Below are 26,857 nucleotides of genomic sequence, written 5' to 3'. Positions count from 1 at the left end.
GATCTTCTCACTGTTTCAGTTCTCTCATTTTTATCTGTTTGAAGCAAATCATCTTGACTTTCTGTGCAAGCTGTTCTCTGTTTATCATCTAATTGTACTGTGTTATGGGGAGGAGACAATGGGCACTTGAATGCTACCTTGACTAGTCTGTGGTTGCTATGGAAAAGAGTTTGTGACCACATAAATGTAAATCAAAGTGGTTGCCTTATCTCCTGGTTGAGTCCTTGGATAGTGGGGCTTAGCCCTTACCTTGGGGCTATGGGTTATACATAACTTTGTTTAGAAACAGTCTCTGTACTTGCCACCATTAATTTGTATTGAACAGTTTAGATAGGCTTTTTCTGGTTTGGGTTTTATTATTCTTTTCATTGGTCATGGATTTTAGAAGTCTTAACGGTTGATTCTGAAAGGCTAAATAAACCCAGCTGCTGACTTCTACAGGTATCCAAGAGAGCAAATAACTTACTATCTCTGTCTTACTGTGCTTAGAAAGGAGAAGGCAGAAACAACACTAAAAAAGCAAAATTTGAGCAAAGGCATTTCAGCAGTGACTGGCATTGCTGCTGAAATACAATGTTGAAATGTCCTGTTCTTGCTGTAGAAATAGATATTTGATCTAAGGCTGAAAAAGTTAAACTGAGCTGTGCTTTTTCTTTCATAAACATTTGTGGCATTAGTTGTTTTGGCCTTGCCCTCATAGAAATTAGCCATGTGTTGTTCTGTCCAGAGTTCCAGTTACTGGATCACAGCAAGGTAATAGTTCAGTAACCACTTGAATAAAATCCTTTGTTACGTCTGCCCATTTAGTAATATTTGCAGTGAAATAAGATTTTATCATGATCCTTGGGCTTCATACATAAACCTTTAAAGCACACAGTATGTTGCTTGAGGGAGGCCCTGGGTTTGTTTGTAGTCCTGATTTTAACATAAATATGTGTTTTCTCATTATCTGCATGTTGGTATTAAACATTTTAAAATAATTTTTTCTGATTGTAGAGGAAATAGATGTATCTACATTATAAACAATTTGAAGAATTTAGAAAAGTTTAAAGTACCAAATTAAAATTATGCTTCTGCAACCTAGAGATCAGCACTGTAGTTAGTATTGTATCTCCTTCCAGTTTTCTATTTCTACTTTTGTATGATTGGAATCTTTAAACAAAATTTTTTTAATGTTTATTTATTTTTGAGAGAGAGAGAGAGAGAGACAGAGCATGAGCGGGGGAGGTACAGAGAGGAAGGAAGACACAGAATCCAAAGCAGGCTCCAGGCTCTTAGCTGTCAACACAGAGCCCGACGTAGGGCTTGAACCCACAGACTGAGATAATGACCTGAGCCAAAGTCGGACACCCAACCAACTGAGCCACCCAGACGCCCCAATACGATTGGAATCTTTATATGTAGCTTTTATCCTGCATTTTCATTTAATATTATATTGTAACTTTTTTCCATGTCATTTAAAATTATTTAAAAACATGATTTTTAAAGACTAATATTTCACCATAGGTATGTGCCAAATTTTATTGAATTAACTCCTTTACAAAATTAAGACACTGTCAAGGAACATGGTCTATCATTCTACTTCCTCAGGTCCTCTTTATATTTCTCAGTAACGTTTTGTGTTTTCTTCATATATATCATACATTTGTAGGTTAAGGATTTTATGGTAGATTTTATTTGTTTGAGTGCTGTTGTCAGTGGAATCTTTTTCTAATTGCTTATTTCTATTATATAGAGAAGTTATTGAGTTTTAGATATTTATTTTTTATCTAGCCACTTTATAGAAATATATTTTAAATTTTGGGGGTTCTGTTTATTTTGTTTTTTGGTTTTGATAGACAGCTGTGGTCATCTACAAATAATAATTTTGTCTCCTTTTTAGTAGCTACAACTATTAGTTTTGCTTTGTGTCTCATTATACCAATGAGAATTTTAAGACCAATATTAAATAATGATGATAATCCTTGTTTGGCTCCTATTTTCAGTAAGAAAGACTCAGGTGGTGCTTCATTGTTGAGGACATTATTGCCTGTTGATTTGATAGGGTTTTTTTTAAAAAACCATATTAAGAAATTCCATTTCAAGTTTGTGTGGTTTTTAAGACCATGAATGTGTATTGAATTTTATTAGATGTCTTTACACTATTTGTAGTGTAAAGGAATATTGTTATTCCTTATTTGTCCCATCGATGGACTGGACTGTATTATATTAATTTCCTAATAATAAATCTTCCCTTATTCATTATTCAACAAATGTTTGTTGAGTGCCTTCTGTTTGCCAAGCACTCTTCTAAGTGCTGCAGAATCAGTAGAGAACAACATACATAAGATTGCTGCTCCTGCTTTTGTTCATGCTTCTGTGCTGTTTGGTACTAGTGTCACACAGATACCTATAATCCATCGTATAAAAATATGAATACCTTTTATGTGTCAGGCACTGTGCTGGTCTAAGGATATATCAGAAAGCAATATAGTCATGGTACTTCATTTAATAGTGCAGGAAACAGACTTTAAACTGATAAGGTATAGATACTTACATAATTGCAGTTTTGATCAATGCTATCAAGGAGAAATACAAAGAGTTTATAAAAGGGCTGACTAAATTAGGTGGAATGGTCAGGGAAGGCCTATTTAATAAGTACCATTTAAATTGAGACCAGAGGGGCTAAGTAAGACGGGTAAAAATGCGGGAGAGAAAAGTATGCTAGGTAGAAGCAACCACATGTGTAAAGGTCTCAAATTGGGTAAGTAGCTTGACACCTTTGGAATAAAAGAAGGCCAGGGTGGTTGGAACAAGGCTTAGGCATCAAGTTAGGATGGGGTAAGGCCAGATCCAGTAGTATCTTGTAAGTCATGGTGAGGAATCTGGATTTTTATATTAAAAAAAAAAATGGGAAGAATATGAAGGATTTTATCCCAGGGTGCCAATCATTTGCATGGAAATCAATTAGGAAGCTGTTTCCAGAGTTCAAGCTAGAGACTATGAGTATGGTGGCAGTATAAATGGAGAGAAGTAGACGGATTTGATAAATGTTTTCAGAGGTTAAATCAGCAGAGGTTGGTTTGGGCATGGGGGTAAGTTAGAGAAGTGTCAGAGATGAATCTTAGGTTACTAGCATGAATGTGGATGATGGTACCATTTGCCAAAATAAGAACATTGTGGGAGGAATGAGTTTTCCTTTGAGGGGGTCATGAGTTTAGTTTTAGCTATATTTAGTTTGAAATTTCTTTGAGACCTTTGAGTATAGATTATAAATTGACAGTTGAATGTATGCACCTGAAGCTCAAAAGAAAGGTCTGGGCCACTAGCACATAGATGTATTTGAAACCCTGAGAGATGATATGATTGAAAATAGAGCTGTGCTATCAGATACGTTAGTTTCTAGTTACATGTGCCTATTTAAATTAATTAGAAATAAAATTAGAAGTTCAGTTCCTCAAAGTAGTCACATTTCAATTACTCAGTAGCCACATGTAATTATTGGTTACCATATTGGACAATGCTGATACAGAGTGAGAAAAAGGTTTAGGACTGAACGCTAAGGAATTCTGCTTTTTTAAAGGTTAGATAGAGGAGGAGATACCTCAAAGGGCACTAAAAAATTAGTGATCAAAGAGAGAGGCAAACTAGATGAGGATGGTATCATAGAATCCTTTGGAAAAGAGTATTCAAGGAGTGGTCAACTATTGATTTCTACTGATAGGTCTGATAAGATGACTGAAGAGGATCCATTGGATTTAGCAATTTGGAGGTTCTTGGTGACCTTAACAAAGCTATTTCACAGGGGTGGTGGGAGCCAAAGTCATATTGGAATGGATTAAAGAGAGAAATGGGAGGTAAGTAGTGACTGTGTGTTTCTAATAAAGCTTTACTGTGGAGGGGAATGTAAGATCGACTGGAGTTGGAGGGAAATACAGGGTCCAGGAAGGTTATTGTTTTTCAAATGGGGAGAATTTAGAACACAATTTGTTTCTTTTAATTTTGCAAAGTTCATTTATTTTATCTTGAGAGAGACAGCACGAGTTGGGGAGGGGCAGAAAGGGAGAAAGAGAATCCCAAGCAGGCTCCGCAGTGTTGGCACAGAGCCTGACATGGAGCTCAGACTCACGAAACTGTGAGATCATGACCTGAGCCGAAACCAAGAATCAGGTACTTAACAGACTGAGTCACCAAGCGCAATTTAATTTAATGCTAATGGAAAGGAGCCTGTGAAAGGGGGAGATGAAAGATATTGGGGCGAGGTGTCTAGGGAATGATTGTGAGTGTAAAATTCCTGAAAGAACTAGAGGGGTTAAAATTCAAAGAGAAGGTGGTCTTTGATAGGAGGGCTCCTCTTATATCAGAAGGGAAAGGAGAAGATGGGTACAAATACAGGTAGCTTTCCATGTGGTGCCTTCCATTTCCTCTGAAGCATGAGGTGAAGCAATCAGCTTGGAATGAGAGGGTTTGAGAAGAGGGGGATCCACAGATAAATGAGGAGGTGCGAAATAGTTTTTCCAGATAGTAGTGGGAGACTAGTTGACTATTGAAATTTAACATTACTTCCTATCATAGAGGGCCAGATTGAAGTTAGCAATCAATTTGTAATAATTGTGTGTGTGTGTGTGTGTGTGTGTGTGTGTGTGTGTGTGTGTGTGTTTACTCCCTCTGGAGTAAGGCAGTTAGTTGGATTTCTGAGGGTTGAAAGTTAATCAGGTAGGTGCTGTGGAGGAACAGAGTGGTAAGGCAGTTCTGGGTTTTGCAACAGAGTTGTTTGTTTTTTTTTAATGTTTATTTATTTTTGAGACAGAGAGAGACAGAGCATGAACGGGGGAGGGGCAGAGAGAGAGGGAGACACAGAATCGGAAGCAGGCTCCAGTCTCTGAGCCATCAGCCCAGAGCCCTACACGGGGCTCGAACTCACGGACCGCGAGATCGTGACCTGAGCTGAAGTCAGACGCTTAACCGACTGAGCCACCCAGGCGCCCCTGCAACAGAGTTTAATGATGACATCTGTTTGATAAAATGGGAAGTGAATGTAGGAGTGTGTGAATGGACACTAAGTAGAAGGCTGGAGGTTCCCATTTGAGCAAGTAAGCTGGAAATAGCAGGTCAGAGTTGGGTATTTTAATTAGAGATTTATGAGGTGATAGTGTTTCTATGATGAAAAATTTCAGGGTATAACTGAGGGAGTCCCCATAGGGACTGAGGGAGTAGGTGGCTGAGATGGTGGGGCAAGGTCATTGCATGAGGAAGTTGAAGATGTTTACTGTGTTTTCTGTGTTAATTTGGAAGGGACTCAAATTTAAGCCAAGAGTTTGAGTGGAGAGGAAGTCATATGAGTCAGGTATTGAATCCTGGATTCAGAAGTTTTGGGAAGGATGGCACATGATCTCATGGGGGAGGGAAGGGAAGAAGCTGGTATAGCCCAGTGGGTGAACCTCGAAGGACAAAGGATTTGTCCTGAGGGAGGAGAAGAGGGAATGGTCTGGAGTTGGCGTTAGGACAAAAAAGGACACCAGTCTTAAATTCCATAGGGTGTGAGAGACCATAAACAACATCCAGGGATAAGCCACTTTGCAGATGACTCTTTGGTTTTCAATCTGGATGCACATGAATCACTTGGGGAGTATTTTAAAAACTACCAGTGCCTGGGCTTCACCCCCTGACATTCTGCTTTATTGGCCTGGGATGGGATGCAAATGTCTGTTTTCTAAAAATGCCTCTGGTAATTCTAATGCAGTTTGTTGAGAGTTAACTGAGAGACATAGGGAATGTTCAGAGGAGAAGTTTGAGGATATAGGAGTGCCTGCTGGTCACAAAGAGGCCAGGGGGTTTTGGAAGGAAGAGTAGTAGAAAGTTGGGTCATGGGATAATTTGTCCTCTTTCCCATACAACATGGTGAGAGAACATCCAGTGTTATTTTGTAAGCAATTTCTGGAATTTTCTGTTAAATGAGTCAGTGTATTTTTTGTGTTTGCTAAAATATATCTTTCAAGGATTGTGGGAGAGAGAGAAAATGTATTATTGTTCAAGTTTTATCAGGTAGAGACTGATCTTTTAATTTATTTTCTACTTTTAATATAAATTATCTGACAAAGGGAGGACTACTTGTGCCCTGAAGGAGGTTTTCCCTGTATCTTCAAGGCTGCGATAACTGACAGCCTTTATTCATCCCCTTCATTTTTTTCTTCTCCTTACATTAACACCCTCAGTAATTTTCTTATCTGTGGTCTGCTTGGGTGCCTCCTTTCTCATGTTTTTCTCTATTTTTACCTCTTTTCTTCTAATCACTAAATCTGTGAAGATAGAAACTTACAGAAATACAAAGGAAAAAGAGTCAGAGGTTCACAAGTGGATTTCCAACATAAGAAACTAGGATTTTCATTTCATTTTCTCATCTCTTTGTCATTTACAAGTATGAAAGAGTCCAGTTCAATAGTCATTTATTAAATGCCTTCTGTCTGTGAAGTCTGACATTCATTGTCACCAGTAAAGGAACCAACCATCCTGGTTTGCCTGAGACTTTCCCAGTGTTCGCTTTGAAAGTCCTGAGTCCTGAGAAACCCCTCCGTCCCAGACAGTCTGGGAGATCCTCGGAAGTGTTGTGTTGGATAACTTGTATGTGTAGCCCACTTCTTGCTCTCAAGGAGCTTATGGTTTCCAGGAGCATGAGAAAGCAATATATGTAGTAAGTCAGTTAAATAAGAATATAAACAAGTACATAGGTTTCCTGGATCACCATATCCAGACCATTGATATGGATGAGAACTAGGGCATCAGAAAAAGGGAGACAGTATGTTAGACACATAAGAAACTAAAGTCCTAAATAACTTTACTATTAATTATACTGTTTTCCAGTTGGCTGTGCTTGAACCAGGCCACTCCTAGTCATAGGTCATTATATTGCTTTCATATGTTTATTCAAGATATGCATTCTTTACTTGAGGTAATGAGATCTAGATGCTTCTTTTCGGAATAATTCAAACCAATTCCACTACTCTTTTCTTTTTTAATTAGTTTGTAAATTCAATTGTCTAGGTACAATGTGTACCTAGGAGCAAACCATCTTATTTTCTTTATTCCCTTTATGCTTTAGATACTCTTACTATATGATCTGTATTTGAAATGGTAGGAATCTACGGCTGGAAGATGGGAGGAGGGTGGTTGGGGAATTGATCTTTTGTTAGAATTTGGTCCCTACGTTGACAATGGAGACTATGATTTCAATATCACTGTACTGGGCTGCTCATTGACACAGTTCATCAGCCCCTTAGATTTCCCTGTCTGTATTGCACCCCCACCACAACAAATCCCCTGATCCCGTAGATATGCTTCCTACATTAGAAGTCTTAGAATATGTGTGATCTGGACCTTCTCTTGTTAAACTAGTAAGTTGAGAATCTGACCCCAAGAAAGCACATATTCCATAGCTGTATGTGTATGGATTTCACTTCTTTTTAGGTGGCTGCAAAATTCGGATTCAGGGAGACTGGACCAGGGAGCGCCGCTTTGAAATCCCTGATGAGGAACATTGTTTGAAGTTCCTCTCAGAGGTCCTTGCTGCTCAGGAAGGTAACTCAAGACTCAGCAGTTTTCTTTCTACTTGTTTGAATGGCAGTGACATTCTGGCATGCTGATGCAGAGGCAAGCAGCCGTTAGCAAAGTACCTCACCCCTTGAGTCTTCATAGCTGATTTTTCTTCCTTCAGGAATGAACCAGGGTTAGGCTAGAGAACAGGTGTATTCAGCTATAAGGAAGGACACTGAGCCATTTTCCAGAATCTTCAGTGTCACAGCATGGACAGGTTACTGAAGACAGTAATCCTCCTTCTGTTCCCAGATCATCCCAGAGCTGCCCTCATTCTCTTAGTCTCTTCCTTTACATGCGAGAATGCTTCTGGTCCCTGCATTTGAGGAGTGCTGAATGAATGGCTTTTGGTTATGGTAAAATTCACTCAGTGAAGGGCTCCCCTGTTTCTGACCATGACTCTTATCTCTCTAGCTCAGTCACAGCTTCTTGTTCCAGAGCCAAAGGACTCATCTAGCTGGTACCAGAAATTAGACACTAAGGACAAACCTTCTGCTTTTTCAGGTACTGAAAAGATTCTCTTTTGCCTGGTTGCTATGATCATTGCAGAGTCAATAGATTTTATCTGGACAGATAAGATAGTGTGGATTAATGTCAATCTCAGACACCTTCTCCTATGGAGTGGTTTTATTGAGTTCATGCCCACTGACTGATGTTCATTCCTGGTCTTTTCTGTGGCATGTTAGCTCCTCAGGAGCCAGCTTAGCAGTGTGGTAAAGATTGGTGTGCTCCAGGGCCAAACTGCTTGGGTTTAAATTCCAATTCTACGACTTGCTAGTTACATATGACCTTGGTCAAGTTACTCAACAATGCTGAGTTTCCATTTCTTTTTCTGTAACATGGGAAGATTTTTAACACTACTGGCCATATGGGGTCTTTGTGATGATTAAAAGAGATAATAATATAATCCCTTACTGTCAACCAGGCATTATGCTAAGTCTTCAATAAATGTTAGCTGTTATTATTCAGGTTCCAAATTAATGTAACTTGCTGTTGTTCTAGTTAATATGTCAAGTCCTTCAGGGACAGATGTGTTTCTTCCCCCAGTCTAACTTATCACTATCCTTGTGATACCTTTCTGTTTGGTAATGCCATTGAGCAAATAGTGATCAAATCAAAACCACTGTGATGAAGGCAAAAAGCTCTGTCTATCCTGGATAATTTGGATGTTATCTTTATTTTCCCCCTTTGATTCTGGGTTCTGTGTATTTCAGGGCTTCTTGGATTTGAGGATAATTTTTCATCTATGAATTTGGACAAGAAAATTAATTCACAAAATCATCCTACAGGGATTCATCGGGAACCCCCACCTCCACCCCCTTCTGTGAATAGAATGTAAGTCCTATGTCAAAACGTATTTCTCATTTAGGAACTTTTATATTTTAGGCAGTTTCACTTTGGAATTTCTCATTTATTTGCTAGGCTTCCACGTGACAAAGAAGCTCCTAATAAGGAACAGCCCAAAGTGACCAACACCATGCGGAAGCTCTTTGTACCAAATACCCAGTCTGGGCAGCGAGAAGGTCTCATCAAACATATCCTGGCAAAGCGAGAGAAAGAATATGTCAATATTCAGAATTTCAGGTTAGTCTCTCTTCTACTTACTGAGGTATGGCATAAAATGTCCTTTTGTTACTTAAGGTATTAGTTTAATTAGCTTAAGAATCAAAGCATAATAAAAAGGAATGGTCAGCCAGTTCAAGCCCCTATCTCTATATTAGTAAGTGACATACATATACAAATATATATATATATATATATATATATATATATATATATACACAAAACTGTAGCAAATGCTACAGTTTCCCTTGGATTTTCTAACTACTAATGATACCGTGTCTACTAATGGTTCTGTCTACTCAGAACCAAATCAAACTCACATGTACTGGAGAATTATCCCTTAGCACATTCCCTAAGCAAATGTGTTTATCTTTCTGGACTGCTGAGTTTTTTCTCACCAATATTAGAAGATTAAAGTCTCCCGTTACCACTAGTTTAACTTGCTTACTTTAGTAAGTTAACTAAAGAACATTTCACCCAGTCCTCTTGATTGAGAGGTCTGTCTTGGATTCTTTCTTCTTTTCTCCATGTCATATTTTTCATTTCACCTTTGCTTGTCAATCTCTTCTTCTCTGGACCTAGCGTGAGTGGTATGTGATGTGGCGTGGTGTATATCCCAATGTGCAAAGCAGCAACACTTTTCTTTGTTGTTTGTGAATGGCACGTGCCCTTAATAGTCCAAGATTCCAGTCCCATCTGCTATCCCATTAAGCGTCATTTGTTATAATTCAATTATAACTGTATCCCTACGCCAAAATCTATAGTTCCTCATATTCCCCATGATGCTTATTTTTGTATGTAAACAGTTAAGACAGTTATGAGTTTTTCCTTCTGCTTTCCCCCTTAGTACTATATCTGCCTCAACAGAATTTCCTACACAGATGTCCTTGTAATCCTTTGGGAAGTGAGTTTTTGGATTCAACTATAGCTCCTTATGGAACAGTTATCCACATCAGATGTATTTACAGCATGAAGATACCTTTTTTCCCCATCTACAAGCTCTCCCTTCAAGTATAAGTTTGGATGGAGTTTAATTGAAAGGAAATGTGGTAGAGCAATTAACTTTATGTTTTTTTAAATAGAGACTTGGTTTCCTTTGTGGATTCACCTAATATAAAATTTAGAGAATGAGCCCACTGCCTTTGTGTTCTACATGCAAGAGGTTTTTCTTATATGTGTATAGCAAAACATTTTGAGAAATTATGTTGGCTTATTGTGAATATACCCTTGTATGAAGAGTGATGAGAGAACTTTCATTCCTTCATACTTGACCTTTGTTTTCAAGTAATTTTTCGTATTATGTATTAGATTTTTTGTTGGAACGTGGAACGTGAATGGCCAGTCTCCAGATAGTGAGCTGGAACCTTGGCTGAACTGTGATTCGAATCCTCCTGATATCTACTGCATTGGGTAAAGAACACATCTGGAATTTCCTTTTGGCTATATGTTTGGTATTAGTTTACATGACATTTTGCCCTCCTTTTTCTAACGATTTGGTAAAAACCTACTATAGACTATATGTGAGAATTATCTTGTGGGTCAAATTTGTGAGATAAGAAAGGAATGATACCTGAAATGGTGAAAGGAAACATCTAGTCATCTCAAAATGCAAATAAAACTATATTCTTTTTTTTTGAATCTTTATTTATTTTTGAGAGAGAGAGAGAGAGCACAAGCAGGGGAGGGGCAGAAAGACAGGAAGACACAGAATCTGAAGCAGGCTCCAGGCTCTGAGCTGTCAGCACAGAGCCCGACATGGGGCTCGAACCCACAAACCGTGAGATCATTACCTGAGCCGAAGTCGAGTGCTTAACCGATTGAGCCACCAAATAAAACTATATATATTTTTTAATGTTTATTTTATTTTTGAGAGAGACAGACAGAATGCGAGTGGGTTAGGGGCAGAGAGAGAGGGAGACACAGAATCTGAAGCAGGCTCCAGGCTCTGAGCTGTCAGCACGGAGCCCGACGTGGGGCTCAAACCCACGAGCCGTGAGATCATGACCTGAGCTGAAGTCAGACACTCAACCAACTGAGCCACCCAGGTGCCCCTAAAACTATATTCTTAACAGCAACTGAGACTTGAGGTCATTTCCAACAGTGACTATTCCTAGGATATATAAGCAAAGCTCCACTGTTATCCCTTGTGGAGGTTTTTGTTTGTTTATGTTTTGCATAACCTGTGCATATACTTATAAAGAGTCTTTTGAAAACAAAGTTGCTTGTCCTTACTGATCACCTGGGTCAGTGGACCAGTTCTATAAAGTTTCTCTCTTTCCCCATTCCCTTTCCACCTAATGTCTCAAAATAGGATGGGAGGTAGTCAGAAATAATTATGGGATATGTATAGATCTCATGTCTTCGTGTTTTTTTCAGATTCCAAGAGCTGGACTTGAGCACAGAAGCCTTTTTCTACTTTGAATCTGTGAAGGAACAAGAGTGGTCCATGGCTGTAGAGAGGGGTTTGCATTCCAAAGCCAAGTATAAGAAAGTAAGCTGCATTTCATTATTAGTATACAACTAAATAGAACTCACTAGAAGTTATTCTGTTATCTATAACTTGTTCCAAAAGAATGGCTTAATTGAATTCTTCTCTGTGTGTAATACTGGAGTAGGGCAGAATAGTCCTTTACACCTATTTTCTAAAAATAATTTTTTTCCTAAGCTTTCTGACCCTATATTTTCATTGCTTAGGTAGCTTTTAGGAGAAAAAAAAGAATTTTATTCTCAGAATGATAATTAGCTTATGATAATTACTTACAGAGCAACAGTAAGAGTTTAAGATCAGAATTGTTCACTGACCTGGTCAGAACCAGATACTTTACAGAAAAGCATTTTGAAGCATGTGGGTGCATAGGGTATGCTGTGGAATCAGGAAGAAGTATTGTGGAATTTAAATGAGTTCTAAACCTTGTAAATCAAAAGTAGAGTTGACTTTAGCAAGGTGGGCTAATTTCTTGGTCTTTGGAAGGCATGTGGTAGAGGCTACCAAAAGAGTTATTTTAATTACATGGTTACCATAGTAACCCCTTTAAAAGGAGTCCTCTGAATATTTTTCATCCACTCCTTCCAACAGTTGATATAGGTAATAAAAATCCTGAAGGTGTTATTCCTCTTACATAGATCCCTGACTAACTCATATTTCAGACATATTTCTAGCTCTAGTTTACAGACTTAAAAAAAGATTCTTATTTTAGAAATTTTAATTTCTTAAGAAATTGGAAATCAGAAACTAGGAAGGAGAGGCAAAAGGAATAAGCTGGGATAGGGGTTTTAGATTTGATTTTTTAATGCTAACTACTCCTGGTAAGTTTAAAAGTGATTAAAATAGATAACATAGGTAGGTAGATACATACATACATACATACATATGTACATACATACATACATACATACATAGATTTGATTAAAATAATGTATCCTAGAGCTGAGTATACTTGATGTCCCCAAAAATTTTTATCTCCATCTGGTCAGAGCTGGATTAGAGTTTCCCCAGAGAAATTTTGTTTCCTTTGTATGGGGTCCACTGGGAAATTAGAGGGTTTGGATTCAGATTTGAACATCATTAATATCTTCTTGGTGGAAAATTAGTTGTGGGATTAGATGTGTGGCAACGAGTATATTAACATGAACCTTTTCTAACTCCCTGGAACTCGTAGGTTCAGCTAGTCCGCCTTGTTGGGATGATGCTCCTCATATTTGCCAGAAAGGACCAGTGGCAATATATCCGTGATGTTGCTACGGAAACAGTTGGAACTGGAATCATGGGGAAAATGGTGAGTTACTTTGGAAATGAGCTTGATTATTATTTATGTCCATGTGAAATTCACCTGCCAGTTCTGTCTTTGTACTAATTGTGAATAATTACTCTTGCTAACAGGGAAACAAAGGTGGGGTAGCTGTGAGATTTGTATTTCACAACACTACCTTTTGCATTGTCAATTCTCACCTGGCTGCCCATGTGGAGGACTTTGAGAGAAGGAACCAAGATTATAAGGACATCTGTGCACGAATGAGTTTTGTGGTCCCGAATCAGACACTCCCACAGCTGAACATCATGAAACATGAGTGAGTGGTTAAATCTCCTTTGGCCTTTGAATAGTGGGGCTGAAATGAGATTAAACTGGTAGGAAACTATGGAACTGTGAAGAGTGAATGAATACTATTTAGGGATTGGAGTTGCAAAGAAGAGCGGGTTTTTGAGGAATTCACTGAGGCAGATTCACTGAGGAGATTCACTGAGACAGAGAAATCAGATTTGCTATTAGAGGTTCTATTAGTGGGCATGTAAAAGTAATGCTGGAGGGGTGTGTCAATTGGAGTCAGTTTTTATTATTTAAAAAAATTTTTTAAGTTTATTTGGAGAGAGAGAGTGAGCATGGGCGGGGGAGGGGCAGAGAGAGAGAGAGAGAAAGAGAGAGAGAGGGAAAGAAAGAGACACAGTCTCAAACAGGCTCTGCACTGCCAGTGTGGAGCCTGATGTGGAGTTTGAACCCACAAACCGTGAACTCATGACCTGAATGGAAATCATGAGTCAGGTGCTTAACTGACTGAGCCATCAGGCACCCCTTTATTGTTTTTTATTATAAAATAGAAATGTTTATTATGAATGTAATAAAAGATAAAAGTAGAAATCACTTTGCTGTCCCCTAGCCAGTTTCTATCTTCAAAGGAAAGTGTTATTAATAGTTTGGTGTGTATCCTGGAACTGTGCTGTCCAATGTGATAGTTAGTAGCCATAGGTGGCTATTGGACACTTAGAAGTAGCTAGTCCAAACTGAGATGTATTGTAAGCATAAACTATACACTGGATTTTCAGAGACTTAGTAAGAAAAATGTAAAATATCTCCATTTTTCAATATTGATTACATGTCGAAATGATAATTTGGATATATTGAGTTAAATGAAATATATTGTTAAAGTTATATTCATTTGTTTCTTTTCATTTTTAAATGCAGCTACTAAAAAATTTAAAATTACATATCTGACATGCATCTTATTTCCTTTGAATAGTGCTGTTCTAGACCTTTCTCTATATACAAACACATGCACACTCAGTATAGAGAACTGTATTGTCCTATTGTGGGTCTCATTCCAAGCCAGTGTGTATATGTATTATATTAATTTATGCATTATATATATATTGTATTATATCTATATTATTTTTTTAATGGCTGTGAATCATTAAGAATTGGGGCACTGGAGATGTAGACAACAATGGATCAACAGGATAATATGAGAAAAGTTTGTGAAGAATGGGACTTAATAAGAATACAAGCAGAAATCAGTTGAGGGATGGACTGGGTAGTACAAAATGATTAGTCTTCAAGAAATTAATATGGGTAATTGAAATTCTGAGAGGGTGGTGTGATTTGGAATAAGTGATTTGAGATGGGAATTAGGAAAACAAAAGATAATTTAACATATTAGGATCAGCACAGAGTAGGGTATTTGGGAAAATAGTAGGGAAGAGTAGTGATATTGGCCTGATTCCATAATGTCTCAATAATTAGGATCCTATAGAATTCTTTTTTTTTTAATTTTTTTTATGTTTATTTATTTTTGAGAGAGAGGGAGAGACAGAGCGTGAGCAGGAGAGGGGCAGAGAGAGAGGAAGACACAGAATCCGAAGCAGGCTCCAGGCTCTGAGTGTTCAGCACAGAGCCCGACACGGGGCCCGAACTCACAAACCGCGAGATCATGACCTGAGCTGAAGTCGGACGCTCAGCTGACTGAGCCACCCAGGTGCCCCGAGGATCCTATAGAATTCTGCTTTGTGGTAGTAAAGTCAAGGCCTTGACATTAATGGTCATGAGGTTGTCCTGAAATGCCTTAAATTTATTTCCTCAGGATTCCAGAAATTTCATGTTGCATTTAAGATTGGCAAAGAGACCCATTCAGGACTTGAGATAGCTCACAGGAGAATCCTTTTTAGTGTGGTAATTTCTGGGTCTTCCCTGTGGGGGGACTCTCAGCTCATCTAGGGGCCTGTGGCAAGCCAGTCTCCTTCCTGCCTGAGACTTGGACTGTTCATCTGGGGCAGGAGTAGGCAAATTGGCTATGGTGCATAGCTGGTCAGACCACGCAGACCTTAGTTAAGAGTCTGCAGAATGTCAGGGCTCAGAGAGGCAGAAAATGTTCAGATTCTCTTCCCCTGGAAGAGGGGCAGGAAGCCAGACAAAATTTTGGAGCTAGTCCAGCAAATAAACTACATGCTTCTTTTAGGCAGTTAACTCCTTAGCTTCTGAATTCCACACATATACTGTATTTCCCTCTCTTTGTTCTTCATGTACGGAGTGCCTATCTTCCCACCTATTTGGTAATCCCTAGTCCTTCTCAGGTGTTGGTAGTACTTGCCCCCAGAGGATAAGTTACAGCTTAAACTCCTTGTGTCAGGTAGTGATAAATGAATCCTTATCAACAATCTACTAGTTTTCTTCTTTCCATTCTTCTCTGATTGACTTGTTATGGTAATTCTTACTACTTCTGTTCCTGTATTTCTTGATCTTCAGTGTTGTCATCTGGTTGGGAGATTTGAACTATAGGCTTTGCATGCCTGATGCCAATGAAGTGAAGAGTCTTATAAACAAGAATGACCTTCAGAGACTCTTGAAGTTTGACCAGGTAAGTAAATTTTCGTTTTATGGGTATGTTCCTAGATGGCAGGTAAAATTGTTTGGTTTATGAGATATATGTGTGGGAGGTGTGTCTTACTCTAGGAATAGATGGAAAGGTCTCATTGTCTTGGGAAAACAGTGTGACTAGCGATGCAGCGAATGCACAAAGGTTTGTAGTGCTTTTATTGAGCGCTTGCATAGGAGAATGGGAGATAAAAAGTAAATATAACATTTGTTCATTGTCTTTATCAAGAAGAGATTTTAGAGATTTATATAAAATAAGTTGGATAATGGGTGGGGTTAATTGGAGACCACTTCCGGGAGGAAGTGGGCCTTCAGCTATGTTGATGCGGTTTGGCAGATGGGACAGGGAAAGTTGCTCTATGATTACTTGGCAGTCTTAGCAACAGCATAGAAGTAAAAGAGGGAGGCCCTGTGAGGGGATTGGGAAGAACAGAAGTTTGGGATAAATAGCACAGACTGTGGTCTAATGGGAACTGATTGAGAAGTTGGGCCTGGCTGGCTTATAGATGTTAAAACCTGTGGGAAAAGCATTGATTTAGTAACATTTATATAAAACTTGGTATTCAGGAACCTAGTTTTCTGTAAATTTGCCTTGGAACCTGGCACATGACTTGAATTTTTACTTCAGCTTATGGATACTGGTTGCTAAAAGTGAACACTTCTTATGGAGGGAAGAAAATGTTTCGACTTGATTTTAATGTCTTTAAATCCTTATGAAAGCCTTTTTGACCTTTAGACATAGTAAAAATGTAGGAGTTTTGCAGTAGAATTTTTTTTATATACATATAGTGAGTCTTTTTGGGCTCTTTCTTCATATTGAGGTTGACTGGCTAATGTCTTTGCATTTCTTCCTCTGTCATGTTTCCAAAGGGGGTACAGTTAGAATAAATTCTGAGTCTTATGTAATTCTGGTAGAGTATTTGAGTGAGGATAACTTTCAAAACGATCCATAACTATTCACTGAATTTGGCTTTTGGAATTATCCGTTCAACAATTGTGTGCTTTTTTAAAAAATTAAAATTGCGCTAGATGACTCCTGTCCAACTTCAGAGAAAGATTATTCTTATTTCATTTTTCCATTTTACTCAACCACTATTTTTAAAATTTAAAAAAATTTTTTTTAACATTTATTTATTATTGAGAGACAGAGACAGAGCATGAGCATGGGAGGGTTAGAGAGAGGGGGAGACACAGAATCTGAAGCAGGCTCCAGGCTCTGAGCTGTTAGCACAGAGCCTGATGCAGGGCTGGAACTCCCCAATGACAAGATCATGACCTGAGCCGAAGTCAGACACTTAACTGAGCGACCCAGGTGCCCCACCCAACCACTATTAGCAATAAAAAATTAGTGATTTGCACATAATGAGCATTCTATCTGTGGGTGAGTTTAGATGTCATGGGAATGGCAAGATTTAATTCATAAGGTACAGAAATTTTATTTATGCACTCTGACAGTTGCAAAGGCAATGAAACTTGATAGTTAGAAATCGTTGATCAACCTGATAATCACCTGTATTAAGATGGTGTTACCCTGCTTATGTGATGCTTTTTTCTATCTCTAGCTAAATATTCAGCGCACACAGAAAAAAGCTTTTGCTGACTTCACTGAAGGAGAAATCAAGTTTATCCCCACTTATAAGTATGACTCTAAAACAGACCGATGGGATTCCAGGTAAAGTGACAAGAACCTTGTCACAGAATAGGTTCAGGCCTGGTATTATTTCTGTCCCTACAGATTGGTGAACGGCTAGGAATTTTTAGGTCATGCCAGATGCAGATATAAAGACCTAATGGTTCAGTGCTGTTACAGAAGAGTTTTTAATGCATGTGTACTCACAGGTGAATTTATCTTAAAGTATTACTTTTGTTGAAATTTTATGGGCTGTCTGCAGTGCCTTATTTCTATCATCTCAACAGACTTGCTGAGATTTTTACCTTCCTGACCCCCTCCCATCTCGTTATCTATTGTCCTGTTCTCATTGTTTTATCCAAATTGTTTCTCAACTCTTCAACTGTGAACACCAGAAATTGAGTCACAAAAGGCTCTTCCAGCACAATGGTTCTCAGTCCTGATCACACATTAGAATCTATTGGGGGACTTTTAAAAATACTGATGCCTGGGGGCGCCTGGGTGGCGCAGTCGGTTAAGCATCCGACTTCAGCCAGGTCACGATCTCGCGGTCCGTGAGTTCGAGCCCCGCGTCAGGCTCTGGGCTGATGGCTCGGAGCCTGGAGCCTGTTTCCGATTCTGTGTCTCCCTCTCTCTCTGCCCCTCCCCCGTTCATGCTCTGTCTCTCTCTGTCCCAAAAATAAATAAAAAACGTTGAAAAAAAATTAAAAAAAAAAATACTGATGCCTGCAAGCTCACTGCTGTCAGTGCAGAGTTGGCTTCAGATCTTCTGTTCCCTGCCCCCTCTGCCCCTCCCCTGCTCACATGCTCTCTCTCAAAAGTAAATAAAACATTTAAAAAATACTGATGCCTGGGCCTGACCTCTGCAACTGCCAGAGAAAGCTGAGAACCATTGCCCAGGGGGCCCTTTGATTTCCTGATAACTCCTAGTTAAGTACCTCTGTCAGTATGTTCCTGCTATTTGCCTTCTACCTACTGTCTCTTTGTTCCCTATGGCGTACTGGTTGGCTGAGCCCAGAAGATTGAAAGAGAAGGAAAATCTCTGGGCATATTAAACTTCTTTAGACTCAGAGAGCACTAGGATGGGGTGGAGAGGGGTCTGCATTCCTGTGCTCTGAGCGAGCTGGTAAGCAAGTGAAAAGTGACACTCAAAGATCTTGTACACCTCACTTTGTTTCTTCCACTCACCTGACTTGAGAGTCATTTGAAGAGCTACTGATAAGAACTTATGTGTGTCACCTTGTGGCTTAGGTGTACAAGGTGTTACTTATTTTAATTGAATGATGACTAGGCTTTTTCCCTACCCTTGGTATTCTATGGGCTGTTATATGTTCAGACTTGCATGCTTAGATGTTAGTTCATCTCTATTTGAAGAAGCTAGTCATGAAAGTCCAGGTTGAAAAGGAGAAATCTCTAGTTATTTCCAGAGATCAAGCCCAGTCTAGGAATATAGCATTGGATTTTTAGATTCTTACCAGTTGTCTATCTGTTGTGAAATGTCATTGCAAAATGTCATAGAGCAAAGTATTCTGAGTATAATCCTGACCTTCTGAGGATATTTTAAGAAGATGCTATTATATTTTCCTCTGGGGCAATGTTGTTAAAGATGTAATGCTAATTTGGGGAGCACTGTTTATTCATTCATTACATAACTAATCATTGAGCACCTACTTTGCACAAGACACTGTGCTAGGGTTTGGAGATTCAGTGGCAAACAAACAGACACAGACCCTTTACAGAGTTTGCAGTATAGTAGGGAATATTATAGTTGGGATCATTAGGGAAGGAGAAGCATTTAACAAGACGGCCTAACCCTGGTCTAAACCAGTGTGGTAGGTATTACATTCTTGTGTGGTATGTTCCCTTCATAATTCCTTTCTTTATTTGCAGTGGGAAATGTCGGGTTCCAGCCTGGTGTGACCGGATTCTTTGGAGAGGAACAAATGTTAATCAGCTTCATTACCGGAGTCATATGGAACTAAAAACCAGTGACCACAAGCCTGTTAGCGCCCTCTTCCATATTGGGGTAAACACTTGTTTGTTCATTTATTTGTTTGTAGGTTAAGTATATATTCTTAGAGCATCATTTAGACTCAAAACAGATCAGTAGTTCAGTGAGCCATAAATGTTACCATAACCAAATAATTATTTGCAACTTTGAGAAATTAGTGCCCCCAACCGTCCTAAATGCTGTCCATATGGTTCTTAATGAGCTTGGCCTTTTAGTGACACAGATGTTTCTCATGCTGCAGAGTGGCTGGGTGGTAACCTTAGCCTCCTAAAGTTGTTATTCATAAAGAAGAGTTAGAAGCTAGGTTTTAAAGAATGAGTAGATAGATAGTAAGGAGGGAAAGGCCTAGGAGAGAGGTTCCAGGTGGAGGGGCTGGGAACAGCAAGAACAAAGGCATAGACTGATCAGCATACAACCAAATCTGTATATTAGCTTAAAGGCATATTGTCAGCTGTACTATTAGTGAAACTTTCCTATTCAGGAGCACATGTTTTAAATTTTTCTTTAACTCTGTTGCATCCTAGGCTGGATTAATGGCCAGTTAATTTTTTTTGTCTCTGTTGTGAGTAGTTTTTGCTTTCACATTGTATTTTCTAGCTGTGTGTATATGTAGGTTATATCTTGGGATCTTGTTGATTTAATTTATTACAGCTAATACATTAAAAAAATTTTTTTAATCTTTATTTATTTTTGAGAAAGAGAGAGACAGAGCGCGAGCAGGGGAGGGGCAGAGAGAGAGGAAGACACAGAATCCGAAGCAGGCTCCAGCCTCTGGATTGTCAGCACAGAGCTGGATGCAGGGCTTGAACTCACAGACTGTGAGATCATGACCTGAGCCGAAGTCAGATGCCCAACTGACTGAGCCACCCAGACACCCCATGACAGCTAGTACATTTAGATTATTTCTTGTAGATTTCCCAGACCTACAGTCATGTAATCTGTCAGAATCTATATAGTTCAGTGCTTGATAGGGTGGACTTTATAGACTGCTTAGATTTGCATCCTTGTTCAACTACTTCCTGACCATGTAACCATGAAAATTTATGTAACAGCCCTATGCCTCAGTTTCCTCCACTATAAAATGGGGATAACAGTGGTACTACTTATGGGGATTAATGAGTTAAGACATGCAAAGAGCATAATAGGGTAGATTTCTTTCCTCTGTGTATATGTTGATTCTTTTTGCTTCTGAGATAGATTATCCCCAACATGTCTTATCCTTCTGTCTTAAAGGGGAATTTGGGGGGTATTTCCTTTATTTACAAAGTTACTTCTTGGTCTTAGAATAATCTGAAGCAATTGTGACTTGACTTTTATCCATTTTGAAATTTTAAAATAATAATAAATAATAGTTTTTCTCAAATAGTAGCTATGTGTGCTGGGGACTGGGATGGGCAGTTTACACATATCTCATTTACTCCTCACAACAGTACTATGAGTTAAATATTTCTCATTTAACAGATGAGCAAATGGAGAACTAATGAGTTAAAATAACTTCCTTAACAGCATTCAACCGGAAGGAGAGCTAAGATTTTAATCTTGTCTGTTTAACTCCCAAGCCTATGGATGTTCTTTCCACTAACCCCACAATGAATCTATAGTTACAAAGAACTTACAGACTACATAAACCTTTAGATACTATTTCTAGCCCACCTAATTTCTATTTTGTACTTGTGAGCTGCTCTGTTTTCTTCATTTGAATTCTCTTAATTCATTTTTAAAAGGATGTCTTTCCCCAGACACTAACCTTTTTGGTTTAATCAGCTGTGCTTGGCTTTTTTGTTTGTATTTCTTTTCAGAACCTTGGAATATTTGTAATATTCCACACATATTAATCCAGAGCTCCCAGCAGGATAGTTAAAAATTCTCCATACTACCTGTGTATTTTTGTGTATCTTTAATAAATGTCTACCTTTCTAATTTTTAATACTACTTAAATTATGCAGGAAATCAAAAGTGCTTTCTCTTTAAAATTAAAAAAAAAACGTTTTAAGCAAAATTTACAGATAAGGCTGAAGTTCTTCAATCCCTGTTCTACTCCCACCTTTGTCCCAAACGCCCACTTTCCAGCCAGGCCAACTACCATTATGAATTTATATCTTTCTAGACCAGTATAGTCCAATAGGTCTTTCTGTGATGATGGAAATGTTATAGATCTATCCTGTCCAGTACAAAAGCTACTAGCTTCAGGTAGCTATTGATCACTTGAAGTGTGGGTAGTGAGACTGAGAGAGCTGAATTTTCAATTTTATTTAATTTGAAGTAATGTAAATTTAAAAAACCTTAATGTTTATTTTTGAGAGAGAGAGACAGAGTGCAAGCAGGAAAGGGGCAGAGAGAGAAGGAGACACAGAACCAGAAGCAGGCTCCAGGCTGTGAGGTGTCAGCACAGAGCCCCACGCAGGGCTCAGACCCACTAACTGATCATGACCTGAGCCAAAGGCAGCCACTTAACCAACTGAGCAACCCAGACGCCCCTGCAGTAATGTAAATTTAAATATCCATATGTGGCTACTGGCTATAATCTTGAACAACACACTTCTAGACTTTGCATATGCTTTTCAGTGTTTACCCATATACAATATTGTTTTGTATATTGGTACATATATCATAAATGGTCTCATACCGTATTTGTTGGTCTGCAGCTTGCTTTTTAAAAAAAAAATTCAGTGGTGTGTCTTGGAGAGCTACCCATGTTACTACGTAAATATCTAGCTCATTAATCATCTAACTCATTCTTAATTCCTAATTTTGTTGGTAATTTCCTTTTCTAAAGTGGGTGTATCAGGTGGTGACATTCTTATGGTGGTTTTCCCCTTCATTATCCTTGATATGCCATTAAGGGGTATGATCATGATAACCCACTGAGAAAAGTTTTGAGTTTATTGAGTTAACCACCCCATATTTTGGTCTCTTGGGCATGCTTGGGCATGATTAGAGGCTTTAAGAAACCACATTATATTTTTACCACCATTGTCATCAATGACTGTTAATAAAGGGACCAAGTGCTCAATGGCCAGTTAATTAACTTCAGAAGACTTGCTGTGGGCTAGCTGAGATATGGTTTTCACCCCTGTACTTGGTAATGGGATCTGTTGCATTGGTTCTCAGACTTTGGTGGACAGAGAAATTGCCTAGAGATCTTTTTAAAAAATGCAGTAGGCCAAGGCATCTGCATTTTTTAAGACCTACCTGAATTAATCCTGTTGCGTACCTGGTATTTTGGAAAGGATCTTACACTAGAGGTCCAGATACAACAATTGGATACAATTGTGGATACAACTGTGGCAGTGAGCAACTTAGCTGATCTTTTTGTATCTTGATATTCTCAAGGATCAGAAGAATAATCCTTGCTTTGGTAGTCTGGCTGGTTATTGTGAAAAGATGACACACATAAAATACTTTATGAAATAAGAAGTTGCAAAATTTTATAAAAATATTAAAAATATATAAAATTTCTCTTAACACTATAGTATGGACCCTGGTGACACTAGCGATTGCTTGGGCCTCAGTTCTCTAAGAGTTATGGTTTAGACATGTAAAAACCTTCCCAGTCATTGAGATCTTTGGCTCAGCTTTGATGCTTTTATTTTCCATATTTGATTTACAACCTCTGCTACATGCATCAGTCCTTTTTTTTCCCTCAACATGGAATTCGTGAAGTTTTCTTTCTAAAAAGAAGCTGCAACCTCAATAAGTTAAAATGCTATGTTAATTATGTTCATTTTTGGCATTGATTTGTATGAAGTTTAATAGTGAAAAAAACCCAAAGCTATTTCAGGAAGCTGAAAGTGCTGTGTCAGATGGGAAAATTTTTTGATCTATTAGTCAAGATGATTTGTTTGTCATGCTTTTTTTACCCTAATCTAGGGCATTTTGTATTGGCTCTTCTCTAAAATAACCATAGGATCTGTTTAGTAATGTATCTTTATCATTATATAATGATATAACGCACTGACATTATGATTCTTGGCATTGCGCATAGCAGCTAATAGAATTAAATGCTTTAATCATTTTTCTGCTGTTTCAGCGCTTTGTGATCATTGTTAGAAACAGTAGTAGGTATGTTTTGACACTTAATTTGTGCAATGCAGGAAATAATTTTTACCATAATTGTCACATTTCCCCCAACCCCAAATAACTTAACAATGGAGCAAGAAAATATTCTTCCCAAATATTACTGCCAAGCTTTTTATTTATTTATTTATTTATTTATTTATTTTATTTTATTTTTTTTTTTACTGCCAAGCTTTTTAGCACAGAGGTTTAACCTTTTCCTTTTCCAGGAAGTTAACCAATTAACCTTACCTTTACCATAAAGTGTGTAGTGCTGAAATGCTTAGTTTAATTTATATTTGTTTTAGTGATGTTTAAAAAATTGTTAGACTCTTAGAGATTCAAGCTGAGAGCACACAAGACTAAAATAAGGATCTGTTTTCTTTGAGGTAAAAGTTGTGGATGGAGTGATATTTCAGAAAGTGTTTGAAGATGTTGTTTGCACCACATTTTATTTTAAATGGTTGCTGTAACAACGCCTTTTAAATTGTTAGGTAATCTCAAAGGAAGATGAGCTAGGAGCATGTAAGACTGAAAAGAGGGTTTACTTTCTTTCAGGTGAAGGTTGTGGATGAACGGAGGTATCGGAAAGTGTTTGAAGATATTGTACGCATCATGGACAGAATGGAAAATGACTTCCTTCCTTCCTTGGAGCTCAGCAGGAGGGAGGTGAGCAAAAATACATGGCTTCCCCATGCAGTGCCCATCATGGTCAGTGCAGGGGAAAGCATGTTTGTTAGAGAAGGCAACACAACAAAGTGGTGAAAACCATGTGTGTTGAAGTCAAACTGCCTCCATGCTGATTCCAGCACTGTCATTTAGTAGATGTATGACCAGAGGTGCGTGTCTAACTCTCAGCCACACTTTCCTTTTCTGGTTAAAGGGGTGGTTGTGAGGATTACATGAGTTAATACATGTGAAGCTCTTAAAATGGTGCCCAGCACAAAGTAAGCCCTCAGATGTTAGCTTTTCTTACTTAGTATTTCAGAGCTGCCGGTTAATTCATATCTCAGGAACCAGGATTTGGTCATGGGATGAATGTCCTGACCCAAGGTTGGGTTATCCTCTTAGGATCTCAGGAATAATCAGAGTAGTCCAGAGAAGTAGCAGAAGCTGCCTAATTCCTCTTCTGGTGTGAGTAGAATAACAAATGAGAGGACGTGGCATACAGCCAGCTCAGTCAGTGAAGGCGTACAGACAATAGTTGCACACCTGGTCAATAATAATTACCTTATTCTTTATTCATATTCCCTATGGAATAATCCAACTGACTGACTTCCCCTACTAGTGATGCATGTTTGTGTCTGTCTGTTATTCCCCAGTTTGTGTTTGAGAATGTGAAGTTTCGGCAACTACAAAAGGAGAAGTTCCAGATCAGCAACAATGGACAGGTTCCCTGCCATTTTTCTTTCATCCCTAAACTTAATGACAGCCAGTACTGCAAACCATGGCTTCGGGCTGAACCTTTTGAGGGCTACTTGGAGCCAAGTGAGTTGTCCCTTTACCATTGTCTCTGCTTGCAATGCATCCTCTCCCCCTGGCTCCCACCCCCTCCCTCTGTTTAACTTCATGTTTTCTAACCACATGTCTCTTACCTTTACTGTCATTATATTGGGGAGATCTCTTTTGTGTGTCTAGTCTCTCCTTCATCACCTGATGACTTTTTAGAGGACACTTCTTCTGTTGGTTTTCATCTCCTTTCACTTTTCCACCATAAGTTTCTGTTACCATGTGTCATTTCTTATATTTCAGATGAGACCGTGGACATTTCCCTTGATGTGTATGTCAGCAAAGACTCTGTGACCATCCTGAACTCAGGGGAAGATAAGATTGAAGATATTCTAGTCCTTCACCTGGATCGAGGCAAAGATTACTTCTTGACCATTAGTGGAAATTACCTCCCAAGTTGCTTTGGTACATCCTTAGAGGCTTTGTGCCGAATGAAAAGACCAATCCGAGAAGTTCCTGTAACCAAACTCATAGACTTGGTAAGAAACATCCTAAGACACAGAACCTCCTCTAGATATAATTTTCACAATACTTAAGTGATGTCCTCATTGTCTCTGGGCTTTCTCTTTTGCTGGGGTTGGGGGAATTGTCAAGTGATAAGAACAAGAATGTCACTTTACTCTAGCACTACTTTCATTAGATTAAGTCTCAAAAAAGAGAGAGTAATCTGTAATTGGCTCTTGTCAGGAATATATAATACTGTGTTCACTGAATTAGATTAAAGACTCCCTTCTTAAAGATCTAATGCTTATTTGTTATGCTCTTCATAATTTAAGTTACTTTTGTATAAATTAGCATGTGTGTGAGGTCCAGTAAGTTGGGGGGGGCAGTATTATCCTCATTAAACACATGAGAAAACTGAGGCATGAGACAATAGCTTTCCCAAAGTGGAATAAGTTAGTAACGAATCTGTCCCCCAGACTTTCTCATTCCCAGTTTGGTAATTCCTTACTTGTATCATCATATCTAATCCCAAACTTGGCTGCATGTTGCAGCCCAGACCTATAAATGAACCTCAGAATCCCTGGGGGTCCTTGAACAAGTACAGATTCTTCCCTCCGTTCACCTCTGGCAATGGAAGGACAGTCTCGGTGTGCAGGGCTTAGGAACCTGCATTTTATCAGCATCCCACATGATTATAATGTACACTGAAGTTTGCTGCATGTTTAATGGGACTCAAGAAAGGGAAGCAGTAGGATTTCCCTTCCCTGACACCAAACTATAATAGCAGTGTTCTTATATAGGAAATGCTTACTACCTTCCATAATGTAAATTGATGTAGTAACAAGTTCATCCTGTTAAGGACTTTTCTTCTAAATAAAAATATTGCTGGATTTGTGTGCAGACCTCTTTGGGCTGTAAAAGCATGCTTTTGGTCTTTTACCAAGAAAAATGAGGTGATGTGGCAGCCATACTTTATCACTACTATTAGTATTCATGTTGATGTTCTTCAGCCTCGCCAGAGCAGTGATGTTATCATCTAGCAAGGAGGGCTAGACCAGCGGGCAGACTGCTGGCCTGTGTGATCTGTTCTGTTGCCATGGAATTGTTTTAGCTATGACTCAGATGGCAGATTAAAACACTTGAGTCCAGTCCCAGCATTCTTTCTTGGAATTATACTTGTTTCCCTAGAGCCCTCATAACTGGGTGTATTACCTCTGTTTGAGAGAGAACCATTTCCTTCAGAAATTTACATCCTTACATTCTCTTATTTTTTTATGATACTTGTTTTTTTCCTTTCACCACCATATTCTGTCTTTCCAGTTTCGTATTTTACTGTTTAGGATATATTCTAAATGAAGTTTCCCCTTTTTTCCCTGCCCCCTTCCTTCCATCCTAAATATCATTTCCCAGTTTTCTTTCTCCCAACTTTTAATT

General features: G+C 38.6%; 1 protein-coding gene across 4 annotated transcripts in view; it reads left to right on the top strand.

The window, feature by feature from the left end:
- The window catches only part of OCRL (OCRL inositol polyphosphate-5-phosphatase), a 50,320-nt gene that overhangs the window by 8,930 nt on the left and 14,533 nt on the right, over positions 1-26,857 (top strand). For all 4 annotated transcript variants that reach the window (XM_053892038.1, XM_019427032.2, XM_019427033.2 and 1 more), the window contains 14 exons: positions 7,444-7,554; positions 7,984-8,073; positions 8,784-8,904; positions 8,992-9,153; positions 10,441-10,542; positions 11,509-11,623; positions 12,792-12,908; positions 13,013-13,200; positions 15,645-15,756; positions 17,336-17,445; positions 19,294-19,429; positions 24,029-24,139; positions 24,793-24,958; positions 25,223-25,458. In XM_053892038.1, the coding sequence (XP_053748013.1) occupies positions 7,444-7,554; positions 7,984-8,073; positions 8,784-8,904; positions 8,992-9,153; positions 10,441-10,542; positions 11,509-11,623; positions 12,792-12,908; positions 13,013-13,200; positions 15,645-15,756; positions 17,336-17,445; positions 19,294-19,429; positions 24,029-24,139; positions 24,793-24,958; positions 25,223-25,458 (1,877 nt within the window). The remainder of the gene's footprint in view (positions 1-7,443; positions 7,555-7,983; positions 8,074-8,783; positions 8,905-8,991; positions 9,154-10,440; positions 10,543-11,508; positions 11,624-12,791; positions 12,909-13,012; positions 13,201-15,644; positions 15,757-17,335; positions 17,446-19,293; positions 19,430-24,028; positions 24,140-24,792; positions 24,959-25,222; positions 25,459-26,857) is intronic.

The sequence above is a fragment of the Panthera pardus genome, unplaced genomic scaffold (genome assembly GCF_024362965.1).
Source record: "Panthera pardus isolate Hobbes unplaced genomic scaffold, ASM2436296v1 HiC_scaffold_27, whole genome shotgun sequence".
Taxonomy (NCBI): domain Eukaryota; kingdom Metazoa; phylum Chordata; class Mammalia; order Carnivora; family Felidae; genus Panthera; species Panthera pardus.
The sequence above is the reverse complement of the archived record's forward strand: the minus strand, read 5'-3'. Positions and strand labels throughout refer to the sequence as shown.